The sequence below is a fragment of the Pisolithus orientalis genome (assembly GCF_024613125.1).
Source record: "Pisolithus orientalis strain OTSU chromosome Unknown F5J12scaffold_16, whole genome shotgun sequence".
Lineage (NCBI taxonomy): Eukaryota > Fungi > Basidiomycota > Agaricomycetes > Boletales > Pisolithaceae > Pisolithus > Pisolithus orientalis.
Window position 1 is genome coordinate 403,546 of NW_026260797.1, and position 25,040 is coordinate 428,585.

A 25,040-nucleotide genomic window follows, 5' to 3' on the forward strand; every position below is an offset into this window, starting at 1 on the left:
GTAAGCGGAAGTGGGGACGGGTCTAGCCGGATGAAGACTTACCTCGCTGCAAAGTTAGCTATAAAGAAAAAAAAAATAGAGGGAAAGGGAGAAAACGGGATTGTCAAAATCCAGATGGCAAAAGCTTGGGGCGGCCATCCTCTCTGCGATTTATACCTCCCCCAGGCGTGTGGGTGTATGGCAAATAAACGGCCACGCTGTCTGCACTTGCATTTTAGAGAACAAAAGAAATCGAAGCACACTTTCCTTTTTCGTCAACAATAGATGGTTTATGGAAGGACTTGTTCGCCCTCTTTTGTTGTTACGCCCATCAGAAGACTTCCTTACATATATTCATACACTGTGGGTGCACTGAAATCAATTGCGTTATTACATAGCATCCTCCAGGTCTACAGCTTCGCTTGGGGCTCTGGACCCCTCCTATCCGCACGAACAACACCTTCCTGACAGGTAACCGCAACAAACGTCCCCGACCGGCTGTATAGCTAATGCGGAAAACGTCGATAATTAATAAACCCTGCAGAAGCAACGCACTTACCCTTCCATGTACAACTCCGCGTCCGTCCCCCGCCAGAGGACAGCTCACCTGGTTACATCTATGTACACAATAATACACCAACCGCAATGGAAAAGGACGTACCACGTAAAGCAACCCATCTTCACAGCAAAAATTGTCGCTATAGCACGAATTGATGAGCGCTCCAGTTGGCGGAACCAAACCCACGGTAAACCTACTCGTAATACCAAATCGAGTGATCCAAGGTCGACTACATGCCTACGAGTCAGGAACGAAGCGAAACGACAGATAATTATTCACATTCATAGCCAGAGCATCGGGTCCAGTGGCAAACCGCCGCAGCTTCAGGGTGTCAGCTGCGACGGCGATGCTGATCAAGGTTAAGAAATATGCAAATACCAGAATCGAAGCCATTGGCTCACAAATTTAGGTCTGACATGTACGCCAGTATACACTATAGACGCCTGAGTACCTCAAATCAGAACAAACGATAAGGTTGCTACACACACCTTTTGATAAGGTACTTCGTAGGACTCTGACCTTCCAGTCCGCGCTTGCATCCAGTACGTCGACGCAACTGTGTCATTACTTTCCTTCACATTCCATGGCACCCTCCTAACCGCAATGGGACCATTGGCGCGTTCCTGCATTTGCACACTTCCCGAGAACGCGCTTATGCACGGAGGCGGATTCTACTCACAGTAGCATACGTCAGATATATTTCCTTGAGCCTCTTGTCTATGCCACTTTGCATCGCCCGCCGCCTAAAAAGGTCCTCTTCCAGCTCGCAGTCCTCGAGTTTCGGAGCGTCAGGCATGGGCCATTGGTAGGAAGGCTGCCACGGTTCGGGCGCGTGGAATGAGCATAGCAGCATAAAGATGGCCTTGCCACTCTGGACAGCTTTCACGCCTCGCGTACTGTACGAACGCCCCTCACGCAGTCTCTCCACGTAATAGATGATAGGAACGGCCGGAGATGCACTAAGCAGGAAGTAACACTGGTTTAAAATATGAGGGGCGGCAAATAGGCCACTGGCAGTCCGAGCTTACATGAATCGACTAGCCTCTGAGTGTCAGCAAAGCGTCGACAGCAATATTATGCATGGGTGCTTACATGAAGGCCGAAAGCAGGATTAACGCATTGCGTTGCGGAGACGATGGCCTGGGAGATGACTTGACCGCCAAAGACGCCTTTCGAGCGCATGGGCACGAACAGACTGACTGAACGAAACAGATTGTTATCAATTTGTTCGACCTCTAGAGAAGTAGAAATTTTCGAATGTTCTGCTTGGTCGGTCCGCACCTCCATGTCGTTTACGCAGCAACAGACAGGGCAATGGTGAAGAATCTGTTGCAACCCGTGATGAAACACTACTTGGCCGGCATCAAGTACTATCAAACATGAGATCAAAACCTGATGCTTGGGCGCGAATATTAATGCAGAAGCACGTGAAAATCCTTATTTGACCGGACGTCCCAACTCCTACCAGAAGATATAGACTTCCCGTGACCCGAAGATAATATCATGTTTAGTTTATATGATCTCCACGTCCACAGTAAATCCGCACTCATGACAAACCTGACGGTCATGTCCGTCTTCGGTCCTGTGAGCGGTCCCGAATACATGCTTGTGTTCTTGATTCTTTCGCCTTTGCCATATACCCTCTCGCGTACGCCGTCGTAAATCCCGTAGTGACTCCTCGAACTTCTTGTTTTTCTTTTTCTTCTTCTCTTCAACCCGACGTTCCCACTCGGCATCCAATGCTTCTGGGGAACCCCATTTCTTCCATGCAAAATCCTCAACCTGAAGTCGCAGAAATAGCATCATGTTTGCAAATGTAGATTTATGCGGGTTCGCTTTAAGCAAATGAGGCAGGAGTTCGCGGTCCCGCAGCTCGGCTCCAAGAAAGTGAACAAGCAGCAAATAGTACTTGAATTGGACACCCACCATCTGTCAACAAATAATCCTGCAAGCGTTGGGATTAAATTCGGGATGCTTAGATGGATGGACAACTAGCGAACCTCTTTACACTCGGTCTTCGTCAGGAGGCTGTACTTTTCTGGATACTTCTCCTTGCACGTGTTGCAAACTAGACACCCAAAGACCTTCCGAAAGGTGTAGTCAATATCGACATTTTGACATTCCCTGCACTTTGCGTTGAGGATCGGATCAAGGTAAATCGCTGCAAGTGCCTCAGGAAGAGCAAATTCTCAGTAAGAGGAGCAACGCACGCGGCTCTACATTCTGCATTGCGCGTTCTCTTTCGCGCTGACGCTCCTTGGCCCTCATGTCTTCATCTACCTCTTTTCCATCCTCGACCAAGAAACCACCCTTGGAGTTGACCATCTTCGATAGGTCGTACTCGAAGTATGAACCCAAGCGAGAGTCGCGTTTGAGTGGCTTTGACGCTTCGGGACGAGTGGGAGAATTGGAGGTGGCAGGCGTCACCTCGAGCGGGCGTTTCTGATTCGCGTTTCGCTCAGATGAAGACTCTACATGTTCCCGCTGTTTCTGGCGAGCCTTTGCTGAGGGAAGAGCACTCCATCGTTGTTCGGAAATGTTTCTTTGTACTCACCTTTCAGCCGGTTGAGCTCGATCGTCCTCAACTCCTCAGGGATCATAGTGCTCACACGTCAAGTAGACAACCTGCGGAAGTGGTATACGGGGGCAGTTGGCCCTTTCCGATCTCAGGTCGTCAAGTTCTTGAGTGCTCAGCACGAATGACTGACTCAGATAGAGACAATATTAGTGGTTTTTCGTCGAGGACTGTACAGCCAAGAATCACTGGAACGGGTTAATTATTATGTAATCTATACAACACGAAATGTGCGGCAGACGACATGCATTGGTAGCCTCGGATTTGAACCCAAAAATGTAAGAACATCTACGATGCTTCCCCATCAGTGAGAGGTTTTTCATCCGTGGCTGTCTCTTCTTTATCCCTGTCCGGAGAGACGTCATCCATAATCCCCTCCAATGGTGTCACTCCCCTCTCCGTTGCTGACGGTATATCGTCGACGTCCATAGAGATGAGCGCACTCGCAGTCTGTGGAAACGTCGTGTGCCCGCTCGGTCCAGCTCCGTGAGTCGAGCCAGAGGGACCCGAAGTAAGGATGCCCACACCGATTCCAAACTTCCTCATCCCTCCGTCCTCGGTCTCACTTGAATGACTTCTGCTCTGGCTTCCCCGTTCTCTGTAGTTGGAATGATCCCTCCTCCCACCTTCTCCTTCGTCATCTGAATCAGAAAACTCTCCGTCGGCTTGGACGCGTGAGTCAAGGAGGCGTCTGTGTCGTCTTTCATTCGGAGGTATAAGATCCTCGTCCTGATTCATATCGTCCATCGCGTCGTCCATCGGCAACTTTGGAATATCTGCTCATTTCAAAACTACTCAGGGAAATTGTATGACAGAGTTGACTGCCATACCTGTCATTTGCACACTAGGTGGGCCCTTCAACCTGCGTAGATTGTCAAGGACAATATTTTTCACTCGCTCGAGATATTCCGGGGTGTTCATGTCCTCCGTATTTGACGCTTTCACATCAAGTTCATAATCTGGACCAAAATATTCGTAGTACTCGTTGACTGGTATATCTGGCCACTCATTGTCAAAAAAATGGTCGAACAAGTTAAAGATTACGAACCCCGTCCGAGTTCCACCCCGGCAGCCAAACCCGTTTCGTAAGCCCACGCTCGGCTGACGTTACGCATGGTGTAGCCGCCACCACCAAGAAGGAGCAGTGGCTTGTTGAAGGACTTGACAAATTTGACACAGTTCGCGTGGCCTATTAACTCAGTCAATTTCGTGCGAAAGCAAGATCATTCCGATTCGGACCTCTCATGGACAGATTTAAGCAACCCAACTTGTCACCTGATAGCGAATCTGTTCCACATTGCAGTACAATTGCTGAGGGGTCGTAGTACTCCATCACTTGTCGGATGACCTGCACGAGTATCAATGAGAGGAACCAGGAAAATGGCGATGGACTGACAGGTTCGAATACGGACTTGTAATTCTCATCAGAGATACCGTCCCGTAGCGGAAAGTTGAGGGCATAATGCTTTCCTTTACCAATGCCTATGTCCTTCTCCGGTATTCGCAAAGCTACATGAAATAGTAAAGGAAGGACCCACGCGAAGTTCACCGGTCCCAGGGAAATACTCCCCGTATTTGTGGAAACTGACGGTCATAACACGATCGGTAGTGTAGAACGCTTCCTCTACCCCATCGCCATGATGCACGTCAACGTCAATATAGAGGACGCGACTGTGATACCTGGAAACATGAAGTGTTCAGATCCTGCTCATGAAGAGCGACCGATTCTCACCTGAGGAGTTCCAGTATACCCAATACAATGTCTACTAATTATCAGGGCTAGTCTAAACTGCAAGGATCTTTGAAAGCGTACCGTTAACATAGCAAAAGCCACTGGCCTCGCTCTTCTTCGCGTGATGTAGCCCCCCTGCCCAGTTTATCGCAATATCGCATTTGTCTCGGCTCAACCGCGCAGCACCCTCTGTTGGCGTTCAACAATTATGGTCGCGAATAGTAGCAAGCTACTTACCCATCGAACCACCGGCAGAAATGGAGCAGTAATCAAAGAGACCGTCGAACACAGGACAATCATCACCAACGTTGTCTGCAACGGATTGTAACAACGCTTTAAGAATGATAATTCGAGCGAGGCACAGAGAGGCTAACATTTATGCTGCTCTTTGATGTATTGATTCATGTTGCTGGGCGTTATTCGACTGAGGAAGTCGACATACTCGTCAGAGTGAAACTGCGTCATCTCGCGTTTCGTGGCTGGTTTTGCACGCTAAGACAGCATAAAAAGATTAGGGTCTCATGTGGGCATAGGACTAAGACCGTGCACTGACAAAGATCTCCATTTTTTTGTAGAGGCCGTAGTTCATGACGAGGGAGTGACACATTCGTATCCTGGTAGGTTTCATCCTGCATTTTGTACAAATATTAACGGGTCATGTCAGTCCTCTGAGGTGCACTCACGGATGACCGGGTCCATAGTGGAAACCCCCGATGTCCGAGTCGAAGAAATAGCACTACAGTTAGATAGGGTTAGAGGACCAAGTCGAGGATACCGAGAGCTATGTACCACGCGTTTCCTCTGAGTATCACCTTCAACAGGAGTCCATTCCCCTGCCATCTTCCCTGACAAGAGAGATTACCAGTGATCCCGACGATTATTTCTTGGAAACGTCACAAGAGGGTGAGGTCGAGAATTGGGCTGAGGCAGATTTGAAACAGGGTTACATATGCATACGCTCCTTGGCACGTGGCACCTTAGGAAATCCCCCTGTCAAAAAGCCTCACTGCAACACTGCGACAAGTTTACATCCGAATTCGTATTACAAAAAAGCTCGCAGATGATGTACCAAGTAACTCTCCTCCGTGTTTCATATCTTAGCCTTACCTAAGGGTGCATCGCTGCCCTTGTGGACGAGAGTGGATGGTGCAAATCCGAAATCATCAGGTAACATTATACCCTACGACGCGGGATCAGGTTTCCCTACGGCAACCGAAACGGTGGGCATACCTGCTCGCTAGCTATCACGCGGATCTAGAGCGAGACGAAAAGTCAGCGACTGACCAGGGTGAGGAAAGTGTCACCCGTACCATAGACCAGTGATGGACCGCGTGCAATCCAGCGAACCATAACTTGAAAGAACACGAATTATGTCACAGTTCTCATTCGTTCTGAGATCCTTACCTCTCGGCCGAACGTTGTTTCGAACGTTTGCGGAAAGGGCGTTATTGCGTTCAAGGTCATTGGTTGATCTAATTTCGCGAGAGGTGCGACGGCCTTGACTTGCGAGATGGCATCTGCCAGTGCGATACGAGCTTTGGATAGGCTGCTCTCCATGGGAGTGTTACGACTGCGAGTGTCGTACGAAAAGACGTACGGCCCATCTCCGCCTATGCAGTCCAGGAGCAGAATGAAATGGTCTCGCGCGTGTCGCAAGTGTTTTCCTTGAGCTTTTTCAGCTACGCTGTAAGCCAAGGTAAATGGACGCCATACCTATGGTTGAGCCAGGAAGGGACTTCGATTGTTTAGTGAGTTGGTCATCATCAGTGAGGATGTCGGTAACGAGGTCGAGAGCCTGTCGCAGGACAGTGGTAGACACGAAGACCAGGTCAGCTAGCGGATCAAGGTGGTCATGATCACCGGATTCGACTGGAGTTAATGTAGATGGCAGTCCGGACATGATAGTCAACCGAGACTGTGCTGCGCTGGACAACATATCGGTGTGTGGGGATCAGTACTCAGTGATCTGTCCAACACACGTTCCAGCGAAGAAAGGAATAATCAAGCCGATATTTATATGATAGGAGACACAGCGGTAGCATTCAAGTGAACGGAATGATAGAAGTGTACCATACAGGGATTGCTGTATATTCCTCGAGCCAAATTTCGGACATCCCACTTTGACACGATAAGCTGCCCGAACTCAAGACGAGGACCGCGAAGATTTCTCTACCAGAGATGCTCCAAAGCGGATCAGAGACAGGAAGATGAACAAGAATCGATCAACCGTCGTCGTCACGCTGGCCTCGCAAGAGTAGAAAGAACCATCAATCCTGAGAAGCTGGCCTTGGTCTGCTGACATAATCCACTACACTTCTATACCCGGTTCTTCCCTCCGATGGCTTCCAAATTCTCCGCCATTAGACATGTTCACGTCCCTCAGGCAAGCTCGTTTGCTGGTCCAAGTAGGTGGATTACAACAGAAGCCTGAAACCCTTTAAGTGACCAGTCTGTTTTCTTGGACAGGCAAGTCACGCCGGCCAAAGGCGTTTCCTCTCTCTTCACGAATACCAGTCTGTGCAGCTGCTCAACTCGGTGGGTCTGCCCGCGTACCAATTGATGCCAAATTGACGGCAATTTAACTCGTGTCCTTAGTACGGTATTCCAACGCCTAAAAGCATACTAGCCAAAACCCCCGAAGAGGCATACAGCGTCGCAAAGAATTTCGGTATTCCACATTCATGAAGCACGGCATCGAGGAGTAGTAATCAATTTCAACAGGTACCGACGAGCTTGTTATCAAGGCCCAGGTTCTCGCTGGAGGCCGGGGTAAAGGCAAGTTTGACAATGGGTTCCAGGGCGGTGTCCATGTTGTCAGCAGGTACGTTTCTCGAAGCAAAGTTTTTCACGTACCCACCTGTCTTAGCCCCGAACAGGTTAAGGAATATGCGAGTAAGATGATCGGATCCAAGTTGATCACCAAACAAACGGGTTCCGCTGGCAGAGTTTGCAATGCTGTGCGCACTTTTCGAATGTCCCTGTATCTATATTCAATCCTTGACAGGTAATGCTTGCTGAACGCCGTGACCCCGCTCATGAGTACTACGTCGCTGTTCTCAACGATCGAGCAACACAAGGACCAGTGTTGGTTACTTCGAATCAGGGTGGTATGAATATCGAGGAAGTTGCTGCTAAGGATCCCAATGCCATCATCACGACACCTATCGATTTTGACAAGGGTTTGGATGCAGCCGTTGGTCTTGACATTGCCAGGAAACTCGGTTTCAAGGGCGAGACTGCCCAACGCGAGGCAGCGGGTATATTTGCCTCTCTGTATAAACTCTTCAGGGAGAAGGATGCTACACAAATCGAGATTAATCCTATGGCAGAAACCGTCGATGGTCATGTCCTTTGGTTTGTTTTCCTTCAAAGCCTGTCTGAGTTGCTCTGACGATAACAGCATGGATGCGAAGCTTGGGTTTGATGATAATGCCGAGTTCCGACAGCGGGATATTTTTGCCCTTCGAGACATCTCGCAGGAAGAGCCTTCTGAGGTTGAGGCTCAGAAAGCAAATTTGAATTTCATCAAGTTAGATGGGTCGATAGGTTGCCTTGTCAACGGTGCTGGTCTGGCAATGGCAACCATGGACGTTCTTTCGCTGCATGGTGGAAATCCAGCCAACTTCCTTGACGTGGGAGGGTATGCTCGTCTACTATCACTACTGTCCTTGCTTGGCTGATCATACCCTATAGCGGCGCCACCCCGGAAACTGTCAAAAAAGCGTTTGAGATTCTGCTTAGTGACCCGAAGGTGAAGAGCATATTCATCAACATCTTTGGAGGCATCATGCGGTGTGATTACATCGCCGAGGGAGTGATCAAAGCAACAAAAGAGCTTGGTCTCAGTATACCTTTAGTTGTCCGACTCAAGGGTACGAAAGAGGCCGAGGCAAAACAGTAAGCTACATACTGGAGATTTTTCTGAACTGGCTGACTTTCTTCTGTAGGATGATCAGAGAGTCGGGTCTGAAGATTATACCCTTCGATGGTCTTGACGAAGCTGCCGCCAAGGCAGTCGAGTTAGCCGTGTAGTTTGCTATCGACTCTATTTTATGAGTTTGATGTACACTTGATTCGTGCGTGTCATCAGGGGAGCTAGATAAGAGGTACTACCGGGCGCATGGGATAAATACTATATCGACACAATCAACACCATGGACGAGAAAATGGAACATGACTGTACACAGGTTGAGAATGTTGGTTTGAGGGATGTGACTGCTGGGTGAGGGGGCTGCCGGTTACGCCGTCCGCACGTATCGGTCCACGGGGTGGAACAGCTGGACTCATGTATGGTGGCCGGTGTGCCGTCGGCATTATTGGAGGGGGGTGCATCATGACGGGGCTCCCACCATAGATCGGAACATTGGCAGTGGCCGCAGGATGCATAACAGGGCTCATCATTGGTACGCCACGAGGGTGCACGGTCCCACTGGTTGAAGTCGATGTGTTTTGATTCGTAGATGCAGGCCCATACACAGGAGGCATAGCACCTGCTGCAGGATACGCAATCATCTGGGTAGGGTAGGGTGATGCTATGGGTCTCATTGCACCATTATGATTTTGTGAGCCTTGTATTGGAACCCAGACGTGTTGGCTGTATGCTTGAGACGGGCCATTCACTGGCACTCGCGGTATAGGGCTTGTTGTGGCGGGGTATAGATTAGGACTTGAGGAATGCACAAGCATCGGAGAAGGAAACCCCGTGTAAGCAGGTCGCATAGGAAGGTTGGGAGGCTGGACCGGGTTGGAATACGTGAAGGTGGATGATCGGGTAATAGGGCCACTCGGAGCCTGTGGGGACATCGGAGCAGCTCGATATGAGGTGCCAGAAGAGGTTGGCACTTGCTGGAAAGCTCTCGTAACCTCATGGATTGACATTTTCGAGGGCATAGCAGAGCTTGTTGGAGGCGGGGTTTCGCCACCTTCGGACTTGACATCTTGGATAGTGAACGGTAGAGCAGTGAGGTCGTCAGCGATCCCTTCCAGTGAATTCACAGCCGGAATTGGTTCCTTATCAGCAGCTTGTGACCATACTGCTTTCAAGTGTTCTGGATCCGGAGCCCTTGCAGGCGAGTCCTTGGGCGTGAAGTTCAGTGGAGACTTTGTCCACGATGGCCCGAATGACGCTGATGCCGGGTTGAGCAGTGAACGTTCGGTCTGTCATGCAAAACAGGCCAGTTAGTCTGAATAATGAAATTCGAGAAGTAAACTAACAGAACCCTCAGAATTCTTGCTTTCAATTTGCGCGTTAGTAGCAGTCTTTGGGGACTCCATATCCTTTGCAGGCTCGCGAGTAACAACATCTTTGGAGTTGGCAGGCAACAATGACAGGGAGCTTGAAGGAACCGAGGGCGTAATCGCGATGCTTGGCTCTTCTGAAGGCAGATGGTGTCCATCCTCCAGCTCGCTACCGACAATGAAATTGACTGAGCCATTAGGTTGTTGAGTAGTCGAGCTAGGATCGCGATAGAAACCGACAGCCGAACCTGGTGGCAGTTTGGGCTGGGTCCTTAACCGCAAGAACTGTTTTTCCGCTTTAGCAGAGGTATCATCCTCTGCTGACTCCGAGATATCTCCCGCGGAAGGTTCGGTGGTGCGCGCAGAACCGTGTGAAACATCGCAAGAGGGGGGAAGTTCCCCTGGCTCCACGGATTGTTCAGACACCTGACCTTGTGAGTTGGAGTGGACCCGGCGCCACGATACAAGCTCATCAAGTGCCTTCGGTCTCCCGGGTTGTGGACTAAACTTCGAAAACACTGTCGGGAGGTGTACCCTGGGTGCATTGCCCGCTTGCCTAGTGGGACGTGGAAGCACGATTTGGTACTGGTGGCTTGTGAATTTTTTGAAGAGTACGTCATTGATCGAGAAATCATGCTTGTTCATCTCCTCCACTGGAGGATCCCAGGACAAAATGTCCCATCGCACGCAATCGGGTCTAGTAGCAAGGTATAGCTGTTGCTCGGGCACTGTGTCAATGTGCCGAGAGACATGAGAAAACTTCACTTTGACACCCGATGTGAGTTGAGGAGAATGCAGTGGGTCACGCCCTGTGACTCCAAAAGCATCATGTTCATAGTTATGATGCAAGCGCGGGAGCCTCAAAGCCGGAGGTAGCCACCTTTCTTCTTTCGGAAGCGTTCTAGCGGCCGCTAGGGGTTTCTTTGACGTCTGGCCAACAGGCCCCGGACGACCATCAGCCACATCGCTGGGGACATCCTTTGCCGAATCCACCTGCATGTTGTCGAGCGCGCCCTTGATACGGGATATAACGACTTCTAGAGCTGATATAGGGGCCTCACGGAATGACGTGAAGTTCCTCTGTGGCCGATGGATTGAAGAGTGGCCGATACCCGATGAGAAACTGTCAGTGGAGGGTCGGACGGTCGAAAGATTCTGATTGAAAGCGAGGTGTCGTTCTGTGGTTGAGCGTTCCGCAGCGCCTACAGTCTGTCTTTCTGTAAACTGCCTCATCCCTTCGCGTTCTTGGGATTCAGTAAGAATCTGGTCACCGGGTACATCTCCCAAGAAATCACCTTGAAGAGGTTGCCCATGTTGCAAGGGGGGTTGGCCCCTTGAGGACGCCGCATGAGTTCCCTCTGCACTGACAAATCGGTCGAGGTCCGAAAAATCCACGACTTCGAGGCTTTCATCAGGAGCGTTGGTGTCCGGTGCTTCACCTCCATAAAGCATTGGAGGGCGGGACAAAGTCAGTGATGGAGTGAGTGACAGCGGTCTTTGTAGAGGAGTACGTGCATTGCTCCTCCAAGATTTTACATCACCAGGGCTGGACGGTTCTTCAGGAGCGGAATCGTGGGAAGTCGCGCTTTGGTGCGAAGGCCGAGTATCTTGCTTCAAGGAAGGTGTCCTCTCTAATATTGTTGGTTGGGATGGAAGCGAGGACGTCTCTAGGTCATGGGCCAATTCGGCCTCTCCCGTAGAGCTGGCTGCCATTTGACCAATCTCGACAACAGGGGCCTACTCTATCGGTCAGCGGAAGTTCTATCCGTTAGGTAATGATTAACCTGGGCTTCCTTATTAGCTTCAGCAACGTTCATCTGCAGCTCCAGTTCAGCAGCTTTCCTCCGAGCACGTTCTTTTTCCTTCTCGCGCTCTTCTTCTTCACGCTGCCATCTTTGCCTTGCCTTCTCGGCAGATATATGCATAGCCGTCTTGTGCACAATCTCCACATCTAATTCCACCACTTTAGGCAGAAATACCTCGGATGGTGCCGCTGCAGATGCAACGCCATCGGTCAGTCCTTTGTTTTCCCGTGTATCCAGCGGTAAGGAAGATGAGGGTTGCAGGGGCGATTCTTGCAGATGTGCGAGAGGAACTCGGTAAGTATTGTTCGCCGGAACACCGAAGTGAGACTCACTTGACGGACGTCGAGGTTGTAGTCCACTAGTACCGCGGACACCGTCAATCCCTGGTCCGGATGGTAGATTTGTATCTCTTCCTCGTGGTCCGTTTTGGCCATAGTGAGATAAGAGCGCTGGTGAAGCACCAAGGCCGATTGATGGCAGATCTCGCGAACCATGCACCGGTCGCGGAACGCGATTGCTCTCTGCAGATTTTTGCAGAAGGTGTATAGCGGGACCGTTCGGTACAGCATCACGACCGGGCGGTTCTAATCTACTGTCCCTCTTCGAACCGCCGTGAGGTCCGCTTAACCGACCCGGTGGATATACGCTGTCATAGGGTTCCAATCGGTTGGACCGCTCATTGAACAAAACCCTGGGTCCCTCCAACGGTGAATGACTAAATTGCGATGACACGGGAGAATCTGATGCTTGACGAGGTGACAGACTAGAGTAATCCTTCGGTTGGGTGGAGGGCGAGTGCCTCGAACGAGGCCAACTGCGATCAAAGTCGTCCGCAAATCTGTCTTCCTGGGTGCCGGTTTCACTCAGAGTCTGATTTATGACATCGGTGGAAGTGCCTTCCTTTTGGGTAACATGACTACTTGGGGGCCGTTCCGGCTCCGTTGGTATTACCTTGTACTGCCGGCCATCGCCAAATTCAATAACGTTGTCCAGGAAGTTATCATCATCCTCTTCCATCTATAGTGTACTTAGTAGATGTGAAAGGTAGGGGAGAAAACAAGTTTTACAAACCTCGTCCCAATGATGAGCATTCGGGTCAAGGTGGAGTCCCCTGAAGGCGTCCGCTTCTTGTGGAGCCGCTCCCTTGGATGGGAGCAACTCGTCAGATTTGTCGTCGTCAGCTCTTGCACTCCTTCCTAAGTGACCTTCAACACACTCTTTTCCAGGGCCAGAAAAGCCCAACTGACCTTGAGCCACTTCTGCCGCAGTGGGGAAGTCAACGGCATTGTCAGTGAACGATACTCCAGAACTAGGTTTCGAATTTCGCCAAGCGGGTTTGGTGGGGAGGCCGTCCTTCTTTGTGAGCAAGGCTGTGGAAGACGCTGTGCTTCGGGGTTGTGGTTGAATGACTTTCCCCACGTGTGGAAGTTGGGGTGCAGGTGGAACCGGCACAGACGGTAGTGGCTGTTGGGCATTGGAGGGGGTGGGAGTCGTGGATGTAGCGGAAGGAGCAGCAGAAGAAGGGCGGGACCAGCTGGGGCCAGTAGTTCCAGACAGTTGGGGTGTAGAGGTGAGTTTGGCAGTCACGAGCCTTGAGTGGGAGCCAGAAGGCTGCACGATTGGCCGGGCTGCCCAAAAGAACCATATCAGGAAGGGCCAAATGATCATAATGTGCACACATACGAGCGGGACTGCCGGACTTAACAATGCTTAAATGGCTGGACGCAGCAGAAGGCGCCGACGAGGTGGTAGAAGTCTTCTGAAGAAATTTCTTGTTGATATTTACTGCACTGAATTTCTTAGGGGGAAGATTGGGAAAAGCAGTGTGGGATGAAGAGTTTCCAGGAGGGGGTGATTGGTGCGAAGGTGGGGCAGAGACATCTGCAGTGAGGGACGGCGAAGGGGGACCTTTGACGGAGTGCGCTGGATCTGGGTGTGTGACAGGAGGTTGCATAGAGGTGTCCACGGGGGCATCTGCATTCCTGGAATCTCCTTTCGTGGGGCCATCCTTTGCACTGGATTCTGACGACCCTGTATCTGCTCTGTCGATACTGGCCATAAACACGCCCACTTCCTCACGGAGATGTTGCCTTTTGCACGCCAGGACGATTGCAATGCGAGCCGGAGAACAAACGATGTCAGTACTGCAATACTGAGCCGAGACACGGCCAACAGCGAGCTCAAGCAACACACACTCACGTTTTGCAGAAAGTGACAAGCTTTGCGAGTGGTCTGTGCGACAATGTCTCCCTGCAGCAGCAAGGAATAAAGAAAGCTGTCGGCAGCAGGAAATCAACCATTTTAGGCATTCATATGGGACCAAAAACCAGCGTGCAAATGCTAAAATCGAATGCTAACAGTACTACGCTACATGTTCTCCAGCTCTGCCTCTCGCTTGTGGATACGACTCACTTCTGCGTCCAGCGCGACATTGGCCATCTCTATCTGCAGAATGCTGGACAGCAGCTCTGTCCATTTTATTTCCAGTGCTGTTAGCTGCGCGCCGTAGTTGGTCTACCAACACCAACAAACTCTGAGCACGCGGTGGAAAGAGAGGTGGCGCGTATTACCTGCGTGTTTTTGCGTTGTCTGTTCAGCTCGACCGTCTTCTCCTTTAGCTCTTCCAACGCTTTCTCGGCTTGTTTTGCTGCCTCCTCTAGGCGGTAGTTATGTATTCGCCACGCATTAGCACCATACGACTGCAGCAGGGCGAGATTGGTGTGCCTGAAAGAGAATGTGTTTGACTAGGTTACGGGAAATCGAAAAGAGTGCAGTATGTACCGAATACGTTGATGCTCCAGCTGAGCGTGCGCATTGCGGAGCGCTGCTTGCCATTCCTCATCGGTGCCTGGTGACGTCGTGGGTGCAGGCAGTTGGTATCTGACGGTGTCAAGGGGTGGCAGAGGCTGGTGAGCCTCCACGCGTGCTAGTTCCGCAGCCAGCATCGGATTGTTCTACCATGCATCGTTGACACTCAAGGGGTAACAAGAGTGCTTAGTGTAATGGTGCGCACCTTGAATAGGTCATAGGGAGGGGGAACCAGTGGATGCAGACCTTGTGGTGGCTTTGGCTCTCGTGCCAGTTCCTGTTCCACCTTCTCCTTGAGAATGGGATACTGTTCGAGATCGCTGTCATAGTACGGTAGCGAGTCGAGGACTGCTGACGGTCTCTGAGTGCCATCCATGTTGTAAGTGAGCCGTCATCCGAATTCCGATCCGACACGCCTTCGCTTTGCCACCCTCGAGTCGTTGACGACCATCTGAACGATGCTCAGAACGCTCGCACGTCCCTGCGTACGCCTGTCATCGTCGATTGGCACTGTCGGTCGACGCTGCATCCAGTCCTCTTCTGTGTCCAAGGGTAGGCGTATTGTCGTCGCACTGTCGAGTCTGGCTCACCCTCGCACAGCTTCCGCCTCCCCGTTCACCGAGCCTACTTCTCCCAATCCCACCGCAACGAAATATGCCCAGACCACCGAGTCCTTACACACCTACGGCTCCTATCTCACTCAGTGCCTTCCCAAGTTCATTCAACAGTTCTCCGTCTTGAAAGACGAACTTGTTCTCCATGTCGCACCCTCGGCGATCATTCCTGTCTTGTCGTTCTTGCGGGATCATTCTCAGTGCCAGTTCAAGAGTGCCGTGGACATCACAGCCGTCGATTTTCCTGAGAGAGAAAAGCGCTTCGAGGTCGTGTACAACCTTCTGAGTGTCAAGCACGCAGGCAGAATTCGGGTTAAGACCTACGCTGCCGAGTCCGACGCAGTCCCAAGCTGTGTATCTGTCTTCCGTGGTGCAGACTGGTATGAGAGAGAGACTTGGGATATGTTTGGCGTGTTCTTCTCTGGTCATCCTGACCTGTGAGATTCTTGACTTGCTGGTTGACCTTCTTTAACTAACGTCCTCTCGATAGTCGACGTATACTTACCGACTACGGTTAGTCACATGCTCAACCTCTCCATCCTTACTTATTTTCTTTTCCAGGCTTTGAAGGACATCCACTTAGAAAAGATTTCCCCCTGACGGTAGGTCGTATGAAGCGAGCTCGCGTGTCACGTCATGTTCACATTCTTCCAGGGCTACACAGAGGTTCGCTACGACGAAGAGCGGAAGCGCGTTGTATACGAACCGCTGCAGTTGACCCAGGCATTCCGGTTCGTTCATTCACCTGTGTTGACCTTCGCTTCGATAACTCTTCATCTAGCAACTTTGAGTCGCTCTCACCCTGGGAACAAGTAGGTGGGGGAACTGAACCTATACGGCCAGCAGAACTCAAACCTGTCCCACCTCCTGCGGACAGCCCTCGAGAGTAGCACTTTTGCAAATCAGTACATTCCCTGTTAGACGCCGTTCAGGCCACACCATATAATACATCATCTCAGGGTTGTTGCAGTCATGCAGTTCCAACATACAATCGTCGTGCAGATATGCTCACGTGGCTATTCCTCATTCTTTCTGCTGATCTTCTCTCTTCGCCCAGCCCATTCTCGCTACAATGTAGTCCTGGCCGAGGATTTCCACAGCGACCCTCAGGCACTCTGCAACGGAGTCTTCCACCCAGTCATACCGATCCCATAGCTCTAGCCAGGCGGTTGGTACTGCCTGAGTTACCGTAGTGTGCACGAGGTTATGGTCAGGGTCCGATAAGTGCAAAACGAACTGCAAATAAGATGTCTTAGAGGTAGTGTCGTCACTAATCTGAGGGAGCGTCAGCACGGTGTTGAAAGGTTGAATGCGCAGGTAGATGGTGGAATAGGTGACAGGGTTTTCGGCTGATGACGCCTTCCGCTCTAATTTGGAATTATCTTTGGTAAGTTGATCCAAATTTGCCTGATAATCTCGGGTTAGCAAACGAAGATGAGGAAAACGCAAGTGCGCTACCTGGGCAAGTTTGAGGGCGGCTTCATAGCCTTCCACGGCGTTGATATCTCGCGAGTCTGAAGTATCCTTTGGCCGAGATTCGTTGCCCCTGTTGACTATCAGGTCTCCACCCTCCACTTGCTCCATGACCTAGAAGCATATCAGCAAGACGCTGATGCACGCCTACAATGCATCACTTACTCTCGTTAACGCCTTGTACACAAGACCCTCTACACCATCATAGCCTTTCATGTCGTGACTGAGCCATACTTGAATAACTTCGTGTTCGGAAATGGGGGGAGCAACAGCATTTAAAATTTCGTTCAGAGTAGACAATCCCACTCTTTTGAAATCCTGACCTGTGCATCCAGTGAGTTTGCGAGTGCCTCGGCGCGAGCGTTTGACGTACCAAGTTTGTCCAACTGAGCATTCTTTGCATACTCAAGGACGCCTTCACTCCATTTGCTTACTTGGTCGTTCTTCGGTAAACTCTTCACCTGCTCGTCCACAACAGACCTCGCCTGCTGGTAAGCAGCGGATGCACTCGACCACACGCCTGACCATCCCCATCGACCAGAAGAACTGGAAGCGGTGGTATCTGGTGCCTCGGACTTGCTTGGCACTGATGGTCCGGGTGACGCCGACTCAGATTTACCAGACAACGAAGAAGACGAAGAGACGGGGTGGACACCAACTTTGACACGTTCGGTGCTCTTGCGCAGTGAAGGTGTGCCAGCACGAGAGATGGGACGCTCCGTTGGCGGCGCCGCTATTCGGGTGGGTTCTGAGGACTTTTGCGTGATCTCATCGATGAAAGCCAGCACGTCAGCAGGATCTCCGTCTTGCTGTGCCCCTTTGCTAGTAGGAGCGGCAACATTGGGAGGATTGAGAGAATCGAGATCATCGAGAAACTGAAGAGCCTCCTCTTGTTTAGACTTCGCCTTTGAAACCATTCTGTATGACTTTGTGGTCACTTGGGTAGGATGTCAGACTTGCCGCGTCGTGGTTACTCACGAGTACTGGCACCAGCGGGGCATTCAGCTGTAAGTGATTGTCGTCAACGCCATGCCCGATTAGGAAATCTCTCCACCTTGCCACCTTGCTTCCACAGAGCGGTTTACGCTGTTGCTGCTAAGTAATATCTGACATAACAAGGAAAAATGCCGAGAAAGAAAAAAGCTGCAGAGGATGAAGAGGATGAAGTTTACCACGTCGGTGAGTGTCGCGTGGCTATCGATCGTCAACCAATTCTAAGAGTAGTCTTGCAGAGGTTATCACGAAGGCTCGAGTTAGTGAGGAGGGGGGTTGGGTGCGTGTTGTTTCTATCGAAACGTATTGGCCAAATATTACCTTTATAAACCATAGGAGTACCTCGTAAAGGTAATGCGTCGTTGTCATCGTTCACGAGTTGTCACTTACGATCGGTTAGTGGGCAGGATACGACTCGGACGCGGATAGGCGAGTATCCTGATATGCTCTTGGAATTCTCTCTCACAACGTTTGGGCACTAGTTGGGAACCTGCAGAAAATGTCAAGCAATGTGACCGTCTACTCGGCAGTTTCTGGAGGCATGTCGGAATAGACGACGAAGACTATGCTATTGGGTATGAAGTGGCTGCGCGGAAGGAATGGATTAGTGAGCCATTTGTTGTCTCTTTAACTCTTAATGTCCAACAATTTGTGCAGACAAAGAAAAAAAGTACTTCGCAGACACATTCGTCAAACCTGCAGATACGAAAAAGACAGAAAAAGAGACCAGAAAGAAAGATGTCAGTGCCTCCATTCTCCATTCCTCCGTTTACCACTCTCATAACCATGAATGACAGGATAAACGGAAGCCGCAGGTAACAGCCTCGAAGAGTGACTATAGTCATTCGGATAGTTCAGACGATGTTCCTTTGTCCAAGGGCCTTCCCAAAAGACGAAGGGTCACTCATTCCAAGGTAAGTAATCTAATTCGCGGATTTCTCTTGCATGGAATGACTCGTCTGTCAGTCTAACCCCAACACGGATGCCGATAAGTCGCTCCATCCCCCACCAGTGCTGGGAAAGCCAGGCGCCCTTTCGAGCAGCACGTCGAACGCGTTAAAATCGCTATCCTTCAAGAAAAGCAAACCACAAGTCCCTGCTATTCAAGCGAAGGATTACACGAAGTTAGCTAGTACAAGCGCAGCACCACCTCCGCCACCCACCAGTGGGACTGACAAAGAAGATACGGCAGATGATTCATTTAGTTCCCTCCCGGAGGACATACCAATGTGAGGCCTTTATTGGTTCTCTGCAGATAGTGTGTTGAGATGTTGTAGCTTTGAGCCAGCTACAGAACCTTCGGAGCAACTCATGGCAGAAGATTTCTTGAAAACAATTGACATTCCTGCGTAAGTGTGTTATGTGGTGTCATACTTTGTTCATGACAGAATGATCCCCAGTCTTAGTGCACCAATATTGTGAGTTGGGCGGTATCCCATGAAATGGATGCCTACTGATGCCATTCCAGGGAATCTGAGAGTACACCTGGCTCTGTCGTCATGCAGAAAATCACAGCCACCATAGCAGGCCCTCTGAGGATACCAAAGAAGTGGAAGTGGTCAGGAGATTTGTTCATCAGTACATCTGACAGGGTTGAGCTATTGTGCAACATCACCATCAAAAACCCCACTGGTTCTGGTGACAGCTCCTCTATCAGCATGCTGATGTCACAGATGGACATGTTACAGATGTCCAAACTCTACCATGTCTCTGAACTTTGGCCACTGCTTCGAGCATGTAGCAAACCTCAATACTTTGCACAACTTGAATCTACACAACTCCAAGATCAAGTGCTCATACAAGGTTTGATGCACTATATGACCCATCAGCAGCATGTAAGTTGTCCCCCTTACCCATGATATTTTACTGACTTTTGGATGTGTAGGTAGCAATGATAGTCCTCTCCTTGGATCAAAATGAAGTTGCAGTGCTTGTGGTATTTCCAGCTGCATTTGTCACCATGATCAAGCTCTTGCAGGTTCCTGATGACCAGGTTGTTGAGGGATCACTGCAGGTTGTGCTTATACCCTTCTTAATTCCTCTGCCATTGCTGGTGAAGATGGGGAATAGAGCCATTCAAGGCATCCAAACCCTGTCCCTACCACCTGGGAAGCTTCATTCCCTTCACAAGAAGCCCCTCATTTTCCAAGCAATTGTCTGCCTTGGGTTTCCTGCTAGTTTGCTGGAATTCTTGGACATTCCAAACAGAACCTATGCAGTTTGGTTTTCTTCCTCTGACTGTGGCCAGTCAACCTCTGGATTGGAAACTGCACTCCTCCAGCTTGTTCTGGGAGCTACAAAAAGCACACTGTCCAATGTGAAGGATGATGTTCGAGTGGTTTTCATCCACATTGGCTCTCTGTCAAGGATCCAAGCCTTGCCATCTGTTGTCACCAAGCTATCTGAATTTCCAGAAACCCAATTCTTCACATATGGAACTCACCCTAGTGTGGATAGTCAAAGGTGGGGTGTCCATGAGATTTTCCCATTGGGTAAGTTGGGAGTTCTGTTGATGAACCAATTATCTGAATGCCCCTATGCAGGTGGAGTTGTGAGCTTTACACCAGCTGTACTGGCTGAAGAACCAGTGCAATGCTACCAAATGATGCTCAAGATTTCTGAACATCCAATTTGGGATTGCTTTATCACTCCAAATGTGCTGGCTGCAAGCAACCTCCTTGCCATGTCATGTAGCTCTTCAAGGTAGGTATACAAAATCTAAGCACATGAAACTTGCATTGTTAAATATATACACAGCAGTTCATCATACCTGGACCCCATTCTAGAACTCATTGATTCTGGCCAAGTATCCCTGATCAGGTTCCCTGGTGGTGGTGGCAGCAGCCAGCTATGGCTACCATTTGCTGTCAAGGAGCATGCTCTTGCAGGGAATGAGCTACTTGAGGCCTGTTCTGCAGGTTTCAGTGGTCAGATGGACATGCCAGACTTACCTGGACCTATGCTCAGATCAGGGATTAATAATGAGCTTGTTCAGGATATGGCCAAAATTCAGCAACAACCTCTCGTTACGGATAATTACCGAAGATTTGTAATTATAAAGGCATCATCGGAAACTGACATACCCTATGACAAGGATGGGGTGCGTACATCCCCTCCCCTCCCCCGGATGACAACTGATGGTTGCTTTAGTTCGAGTGGCATTCCCTTGGCTCGTTCACTTTCAAAGATAATTTCTTCGAGGATTAAGGACCTGTAAGACAATTGTAACTAATAGGGCACAGTCAAACCAACTTTGCCTACATAGGCCAACTCCATACATCATTACCAATCTTTAAATCTGTGAAAGACGGTGCGATCAGTTAGGTTGTGTCCGAACTCACTCAATTTGCATTCCACCCGATGTCGTCATGGAAAGTTTTCACGAAGCCCCTCGACGTGTACCCACACCTGAAACCTGACAAGATACAAAGTGAGGGACGTGAAGAAAATCACGAAGCCAAAACAACCACCGCCGTCCAAGTGGTTATACATACGGGCAAACCTTCCTAATGCTTTCAAGGTTTGTTCTCCAGCGTCTCTGGAGGCACTGGCCTATAAGTACCGTTGCAGGAACGCGGCGCTGTTCCTCGCGAATCCTGGTCTAAATCTTAGAGTGAGCCGACAGTTGTTGAAAGCTGTAAATCAAGCCGCTGCCCATAATATCCTAAGGAGAGGCACAAAATATCTGGAAGACGGCCATCGCCGTCCCGCGGCTCAAGTCCTTGCCGCCTTCCCAGGTAGGATCCTGTAAAATTTCGATATATTCTTCGAGTATGGACTGTGGTTCAGCGCCGTTAACGATTGCAGCTTTTTCCAAAGGATATGCGGCGTTGGTTGCATGTACCGTTGGTAGCGGACAAACATACATGCCTGGCACCATGCATTTCCTTTCCCGTCTCGGTGCGCGTATATGAAGTCCGCAGTCTTCTCCGTCATGTAGTCTGCTTGATCGATGTGAAACCAGGGATTGTAATCAAACCAGCACTCACCTGGCAGATAATCGCCCCCAACGGTCTCTTGCCTGATACAACGGCTGATGTCCGTCCGTCCGTCAGCCACGCCCAACTTCGTTGCGACGGGTCATTACGCGTCAACATTCATCGGGTCAGGTCAACCTGTCAGAGAAGATCAACACGTTGAAACTGACTTAGCTAAATAGTCGAAAGAGAGAGTCCACGCTCCGTCTAGAAGAGGTCGGTTAATGTGCTAAATCAGGTACAGTGCGCGTGTACCGTAGCCACAAAACGTTAGGGGGTTAACGCGATGGTTGACTTGGGGTATCAAAAGAGAGCGTAGAAAGCTGAAGACCTCAGCAGGTCGGCAGCCCACTCATCCACGTTCTCAATCGGCATCAAAAAGCTACATTATAAACAAAATGTTCTCTCGCACCTTTGCCGCTTTTTCCCTTGCTTTGCTCGTCACCGCCAATGCACATCTCGAGGCTCGTGACCAGTACAACACGGAAACTATCCAGCGTTGTCAAAGCCTCCAGATGATGAACTTACCTGTTGATTTTTTTGCTGTCGCAATATTTGACGGTGACGACAATAATAGGCGAGCCAAAGCGTATCGTTGGTTCAGAAGTGCGGGTGAACGGTTACTGGTGCCGCCACCCAAGGTCTAGTCGGCACAGACTGCGTGTTGCAAGAAAGTTTACTTGCTATATCCTCACCTCTGTTCGAGTCTGACCAGGTTATTGGAAGTCAACATCAACGCTTAGACGTTACCCGTGAGGTTGCACCGGAAGATTGTTGTTGATAATAATAGCGATGTTCCAACCGTCGTTATCTCCATACCGCGCCATGTGTAGTCGCTCTTGTTAATTCAACAGCGCACTTCAACCCCCCTCATCTCGTCTCTGTGTGATTTGTCTGTCTTGTGTGGGCGTTTTCGGGTTGACGTCAACACCTGTTGAATTGTGTATAATCGCAGTTTTGCCATGCAGCTTGATAGTTTGGGCGGTTGTCCAAGCCGTCTACATGTGATTGCAGTGGAGAGCCACGGCAAAAGTGCACCGGATCCGGCACTGATGCGACTGAAGTCTGAAGGAGAGCCAGTGACTTCTTCTACTGCCTCTGTACCATGTCTACTGTTGATACATGGTTGCTAAACCCTGCGTTCCATGACTATCTCGCCATCCTTAAGGGTGCTCGAAATGGATTCATCTACGGTGTAAAAGTCAGGTTCCCGCACGCTTTAGTTATGTCGGTGCTGTTTGGGCGTGGCGAGTGAGTCAAACTATACCTCAGCATTCGGATGAGCAGTCTTCTCATGACCCATTGTGGTGACTTAGCTGGATAACACGTCTACGGGCGATCCTACGAGCGACGAAGGAACATGGTTTCAATTTGGCGAAGTTCGTCTCACTGTACAAGACTATTCTTTTATTACAACGCAAGGCCAACGGAGGAAAGGAACGTGGTTGCGATACATTCATCGCCGGATTGATTGGCGGGTACGTTGTCTTCGGAAACAGGAGCGCCGTAAATGAGCAGGTACGTCCCTCTGGTGCGACGTCCTGTGAGTCTTCTTGACACCATTGTTATGGTCAAGATCGTTCTTTATGTCGTTTCGAGAGTACTGGCATCTTTCCTCCCGCGTGCAAGGACCAACAACCCTACTTCATCCGCGTCGGCTACAGGCGCAGCTGTCCGACCCATGCCCCCAGACGCCCAATACTTCTCGGTTTTTGCAGCGCTATCCTGGGGCGCCGTTATGTGGCTTTTTAAGCACCGGGGCGAGACTATCCAACCAGGGATGTTCAACTCCATGACCTATTTATACCGAGACTCTGAGGTCTGGACTGACTTAAGGACGTTACTGTGGTACAACAAGTGACCCATATCCATGGGTAATCGCTATGTTTGTTGATGTCTAGAGATACTTTATGTGATCCTCAGGTTACCTGTCTACTCGATGGAAGATATCCTATGGTCCTTGCAATGCGACGGCATTTATACTCGGATTGCAGGCTTGAGTCCACGGAACAAGCAATTATGAAATGGACACACCTCGAGCATCTCGGTTGCCGCTATACAAGCTTTCCTGCACGTTTGACAGGATGAAAGTTGATCTACTAACGTTCGCATCTCTGCTGCTATATCGCTAGCTAGAGGGACGGAAGGATTAGGATTAGGATTAGATCTCCATCTCGACAGGAGAACCTTCACGGCTGCACTCACCTGCCTCTATCTTCGGAACAAGCTCCACTCGCCGGTCGTTCCACAATCGGGCAGTTTCGTCGGAATGCAGGGTGCACAAGCCATATCCAAATGGAAATATTTCTTCTGACAGTAAAACCTCCTGCAGCCTCTTTATCCTGTGTGCGTGAAGTTGTACAAGATCGTGGTAAGCTGCGACTGTTGGGATAACCGAGATATCATCCTTGCTGTAGGATGCAAGCGGCGGATGTAGCAGATAAGTACTTGCCTCTACGGCGACATCCTCAAGCCCGTTTTCTGTGGCAAAGCCGTACACCTTGAGGGGATGCAAGAACGCATTTGCGACCAAGTGCAAACGCAATGAACGAACGAGCGAGTCTGATAGACCGTATTTATCGGCCAAGCGGATCATTCCAGGTAAAAGTGGAAAAGGTATCACTGAGTCATGCTCGTATCGTTGGGAGAACGGTAGTTTCATCCAGCGCTCTTGTGCGGACTCGCAGTCAGGGAGGGAGAGCAGAGGTGGGGGAGGTGGCTGACGGAGTAGTTCCAATAGGGTATTCAGGGCCTGGGCAGGCTCATCAAAGTTCTACATAGCAACCCGCGTCCGCAAGGGTTTTGACCCCAATGGACGCAGATCCCTGATCGCAGAGTGCAAACATATCCCCTGTACATATACTTTGTCGGAATCAGTCATACATTGTCTATTGGCACGTACTGAAGATTTCTGACTTTTCAAGGTCACGTCGCCATACTTTAAACTCGATCTGGTCAGGGATCGACTTCACGACGAAGTCCGTCTGTTCAGTTATCGGTATGTCCATTGCGGAGGGGATCGATCAACAGGGTAGACGGATATACTGAATACCCTTTGTACCTGGTCTTCATGACATGTCCCTTCGGCAGCGCAGCAACGTGGCTGATGCGGATTAGTTGGTGCACAGCAGGCAGGTTCACACCTGCATTGCGAGAAATGTAGATCAGAACTCAATCAGGTACGTGGGAGATGTTATAGGACATGATGCAGAAAATGAGAGAAATGTTTCCCGTGAGTTCAAAATACATCGTAGGCCTAAATCGCGTATGACACAGTGATACGGCAG

General features: G+C 50.1%; 12 protein-coding genes across 12 annotated transcripts; 5 read left to right on the top strand and 7 right to left on the bottom strand.

The window, feature by feature from the left end:
* Positions 1 to 287: 287 nt before the first annotated feature.
* F5J12DRAFT_769489 (thioesterase-like superfamily-domain-containing protein) lies at positions 288 to 3,284 on the bottom strand. Its single transcript, XM_051742231.1, has 15 exons — positions 3,093 to 3,284; positions 2,749 to 3,042; positions 2,539 to 2,699; positions 2,465 to 2,483; positions 2,066 to 2,415; positions 1,631 to 1,819; positions 1,567 to 1,575; positions 1,218 to 1,514; positions 1,027 to 1,161; positions 940 to 971; positions 818 to 887; positions 736 to 767; positions 641 to 677; positions 539 to 586; positions 288 to 485 (listed from the first exon to the last, which is right to left on the bottom strand). Exons 1-15 carry the CDS (start codon positions 3,136 to 3,138, stop codon positions 390 to 392), a joined length of 1,815 nt encoding a protein of 604 aa, XP_051599450.1. The 5' UTR covers positions 3,139 to 3,284; the 3' UTR covers positions 288 to 389.
* Positions 3,285 to 5,789, bottom strand: F5J12DRAFT_835155 (histone deacetylase complex catalytic component RPD3). Its single transcript, XM_051745889.1, has 13 exons — positions 5,635 to 5,789; positions 5,529 to 5,581; positions 5,399 to 5,474; positions 5,220 to 5,337; positions 5,083 to 5,157; positions 4,927 to 5,034; positions 4,846 to 4,876; positions 4,652 to 4,793; positions 4,510 to 4,602; positions 4,353 to 4,461; positions 4,162 to 4,302; positions 3,944 to 4,111; positions 3,285 to 3,889 (listed from the first exon to the last, which is right to left on the bottom strand). Exons 1-13 carry the CDS (start codon positions 5,683 to 5,685, stop codon positions 3,402 to 3,404), a joined length of 1,653 nt encoding a protein of 550 aa, XP_051599451.1. The 5' UTR covers positions 5,686 to 5,789; the 3' UTR covers positions 3,285 to 3,401.
* Positions 5,790 to 6,911, bottom strand: F5J12DRAFT_835158 (uncharacterized protein). Its single transcript, XM_051745890.1, has 5 exons — positions 6,559 to 6,911; positions 6,250 to 6,509; positions 6,156 to 6,197; positions 6,076 to 6,099; positions 5,790 to 6,025 (listed from the first exon to the last, which is right to left on the bottom strand). Exons 1-5 carry the CDS (start codon positions 6,779 to 6,781, stop codon positions 5,936 to 5,938), a joined length of 639 nt encoding a protein of 212 aa, XP_051599452.1. The 5' UTR covers positions 6,782 to 6,911; the 3' UTR covers positions 5,790 to 5,935.
* A 300-nt stretch (positions 6,912 to 7,211) lies between these two features.
* F5J12DRAFT_783215 (succinyl-CoA synthetase beta chain SSC-beta) lies at positions 7,212 to 8,877 on the top strand (the record flags this gene model as incomplete). Its single annotated transcript, XM_051742828.1, has 9 exons — positions 7,212 to 7,250; positions 7,312 to 7,380; positions 7,441 to 7,513; positions 7,567 to 7,666; positions 7,712 to 7,802; positions 7,850 to 8,199; positions 8,246 to 8,485; positions 8,539 to 8,742; positions 8,793 to 8,877. The coding sequence occupies 9 exons, from the start codon at positions 7,212 to 7,214 to the stop codon at positions 8,875 to 8,877; spliced, it is 1,251 nt and encodes a 416-aa protein (XP_051599453.1).
* Positions 8,878 to 8,991: 114 nt separating this feature from the next.
* F5J12DRAFT_721645 (uncharacterized protein) lies at positions 8,992 to 13,842 on the bottom strand (the record flags this gene model as incomplete). The annotated part of the gene is made up of 6 exons (XM_051741323.1): positions 8,992 to 10,002; positions 10,060 to 11,805; positions 11,868 to 12,905; positions 12,960 to 13,093; positions 13,136 to 13,479; positions 13,568 to 13,842. 6 exons carry the CDS (start codon positions 13,840 to 13,842, stop codon positions 8,992 to 8,994), a joined length of 4,548 nt encoding a protein of 1,515 aa, XP_051599454.1.
* Positions 13,843 to 14,165: 323 nt separating this feature from the next.
* Positions 14,166 to 15,086, bottom strand: F5J12DRAFT_835168 (breast carcinoma amplified sequence 2). The gene is made up of 4 exons (XM_051745891.1): positions 14,902 to 15,086; positions 14,670 to 14,842; positions 14,459 to 14,612; positions 14,166 to 14,402 (listed from the first exon to the last, which is right to left on the bottom strand). The coding sequence occupies exons 1-4, from the start codon at positions 15,070 to 15,072 to the stop codon at positions 14,256 to 14,258; spliced, it is 645 nt and encodes a 214-aa protein (XP_051599455.1). The 5' UTR covers positions 15,073 to 15,086; the 3' UTR covers positions 14,166 to 14,255.
* F5J12DRAFT_835170 (F420H2 dehydrogenase) lies at positions 15,066 to 16,261 on the top strand. Its single transcript, XM_051745892.1, has 6 exons — positions 15,066 to 15,248; positions 15,297 to 15,747; positions 15,801 to 15,823; positions 15,872 to 15,912; positions 15,965 to 16,041; positions 16,092 to 16,261. Exons 1-6 carry the CDS (start codon positions 15,155 to 15,157, stop codon positions 16,198 to 16,200), a joined length of 795 nt encoding a protein of 264 aa, XP_051599456.1. The 5' UTR covers positions 15,066 to 15,154; the 3' UTR covers positions 16,201 to 16,261.
* On the bottom strand, positions 16,262 to 17,827 carry F5J12DRAFT_835175 (maintenance of telomere capping protein 1). Its single transcript, XM_051745893.1, has 5 exons — positions 17,762 to 17,827; positions 17,157 to 17,709; positions 16,949 to 17,106; positions 16,769 to 16,897; positions 16,262 to 16,717 (listed from the first exon to the last, which is right to left on the bottom strand). The coding sequence occupies exons 2-5, from the start codon at positions 17,698 to 17,700 to the stop codon at positions 16,334 to 16,336; spliced, it is 1,215 nt and encodes a 404-aa protein (XP_051599457.1). The 5' UTR covers positions 17,701 to 17,709; positions 17,762 to 17,827; the 3' UTR covers positions 16,262 to 16,333.
* F5J12DRAFT_128167 (uncharacterized protein) lies at positions 17,817 to 21,291 on the top strand. The gene is made up of 15 exons (XM_051738070.1): positions 17,817 to 17,962; positions 18,016 to 18,056; positions 18,113 to 18,127; positions 18,177 to 18,205; positions 18,259 to 18,383; positions 18,434 to 18,516; positions 18,574 to 18,690; positions 18,743 to 19,005; positions 19,054 to 19,125; positions 19,177 to 19,194; positions 19,245 to 19,611; positions 19,662 to 20,268; positions 20,320 to 20,479; positions 20,534 to 20,876; positions 20,927 to 21,291. Exons 1-15 carry the CDS (start codon positions 17,908 to 17,910, stop codon positions 20,981 to 20,983), a joined length of 2,352 nt encoding a protein of 783 aa, XP_051599458.1. The 5' UTR covers positions 17,817 to 17,907; the 3' UTR covers positions 20,984 to 21,291.
* Positions 21,292 to 22,144: 853 nt separating this feature from the next.
* F5J12DRAFT_835219 (uncharacterized protein) lies at positions 22,145 to 22,767 on the top strand. Its single transcript, XM_051745894.1, has 2 exons — positions 22,145 to 22,376; positions 22,449 to 22,767. Exons 1-2 carry the CDS (start codon positions 22,152 to 22,154, stop codon positions 22,494 to 22,496), a joined length of 273 nt encoding a protein of 90 aa, XP_051599459.1. The 5' UTR covers positions 22,145 to 22,151; the 3' UTR covers positions 22,497 to 22,767.
* F5J12DRAFT_835221 (peroxisomal membrane protein 4) lies at positions 22,768 to 23,981 on the top strand. Its single transcript, XM_051745895.1, has 3 exons — positions 22,768 to 23,004; positions 23,070 to 23,271; positions 23,330 to 23,981. Exons 1-3 carry the CDS (start codon positions 22,859 to 22,861, stop codon positions 23,612 to 23,614), a joined length of 633 nt encoding a protein of 210 aa, XP_051599460.1. The 5' UTR covers positions 22,768 to 22,858; the 3' UTR covers positions 23,615 to 23,981.
* F5J12DRAFT_721753 (uncharacterized protein) lies at positions 23,673 to 24,761 on the bottom strand (the record flags this gene model as incomplete). The annotated part of the gene is made up of 5 exons (XM_051741328.1): positions 23,673 to 23,735; positions 23,788 to 23,881; positions 23,955 to 24,526; positions 24,561 to 24,604; positions 24,656 to 24,761. The coding sequence occupies 5 exons, from the start codon at positions 24,759 to 24,761 to the stop codon at positions 23,673 to 23,675; spliced, it is 879 nt and encodes a 292-aa protein (XP_051599461.1).
* Between the last annotated feature and the right edge of the window lie 279 nt (positions 24,762 to 25,040).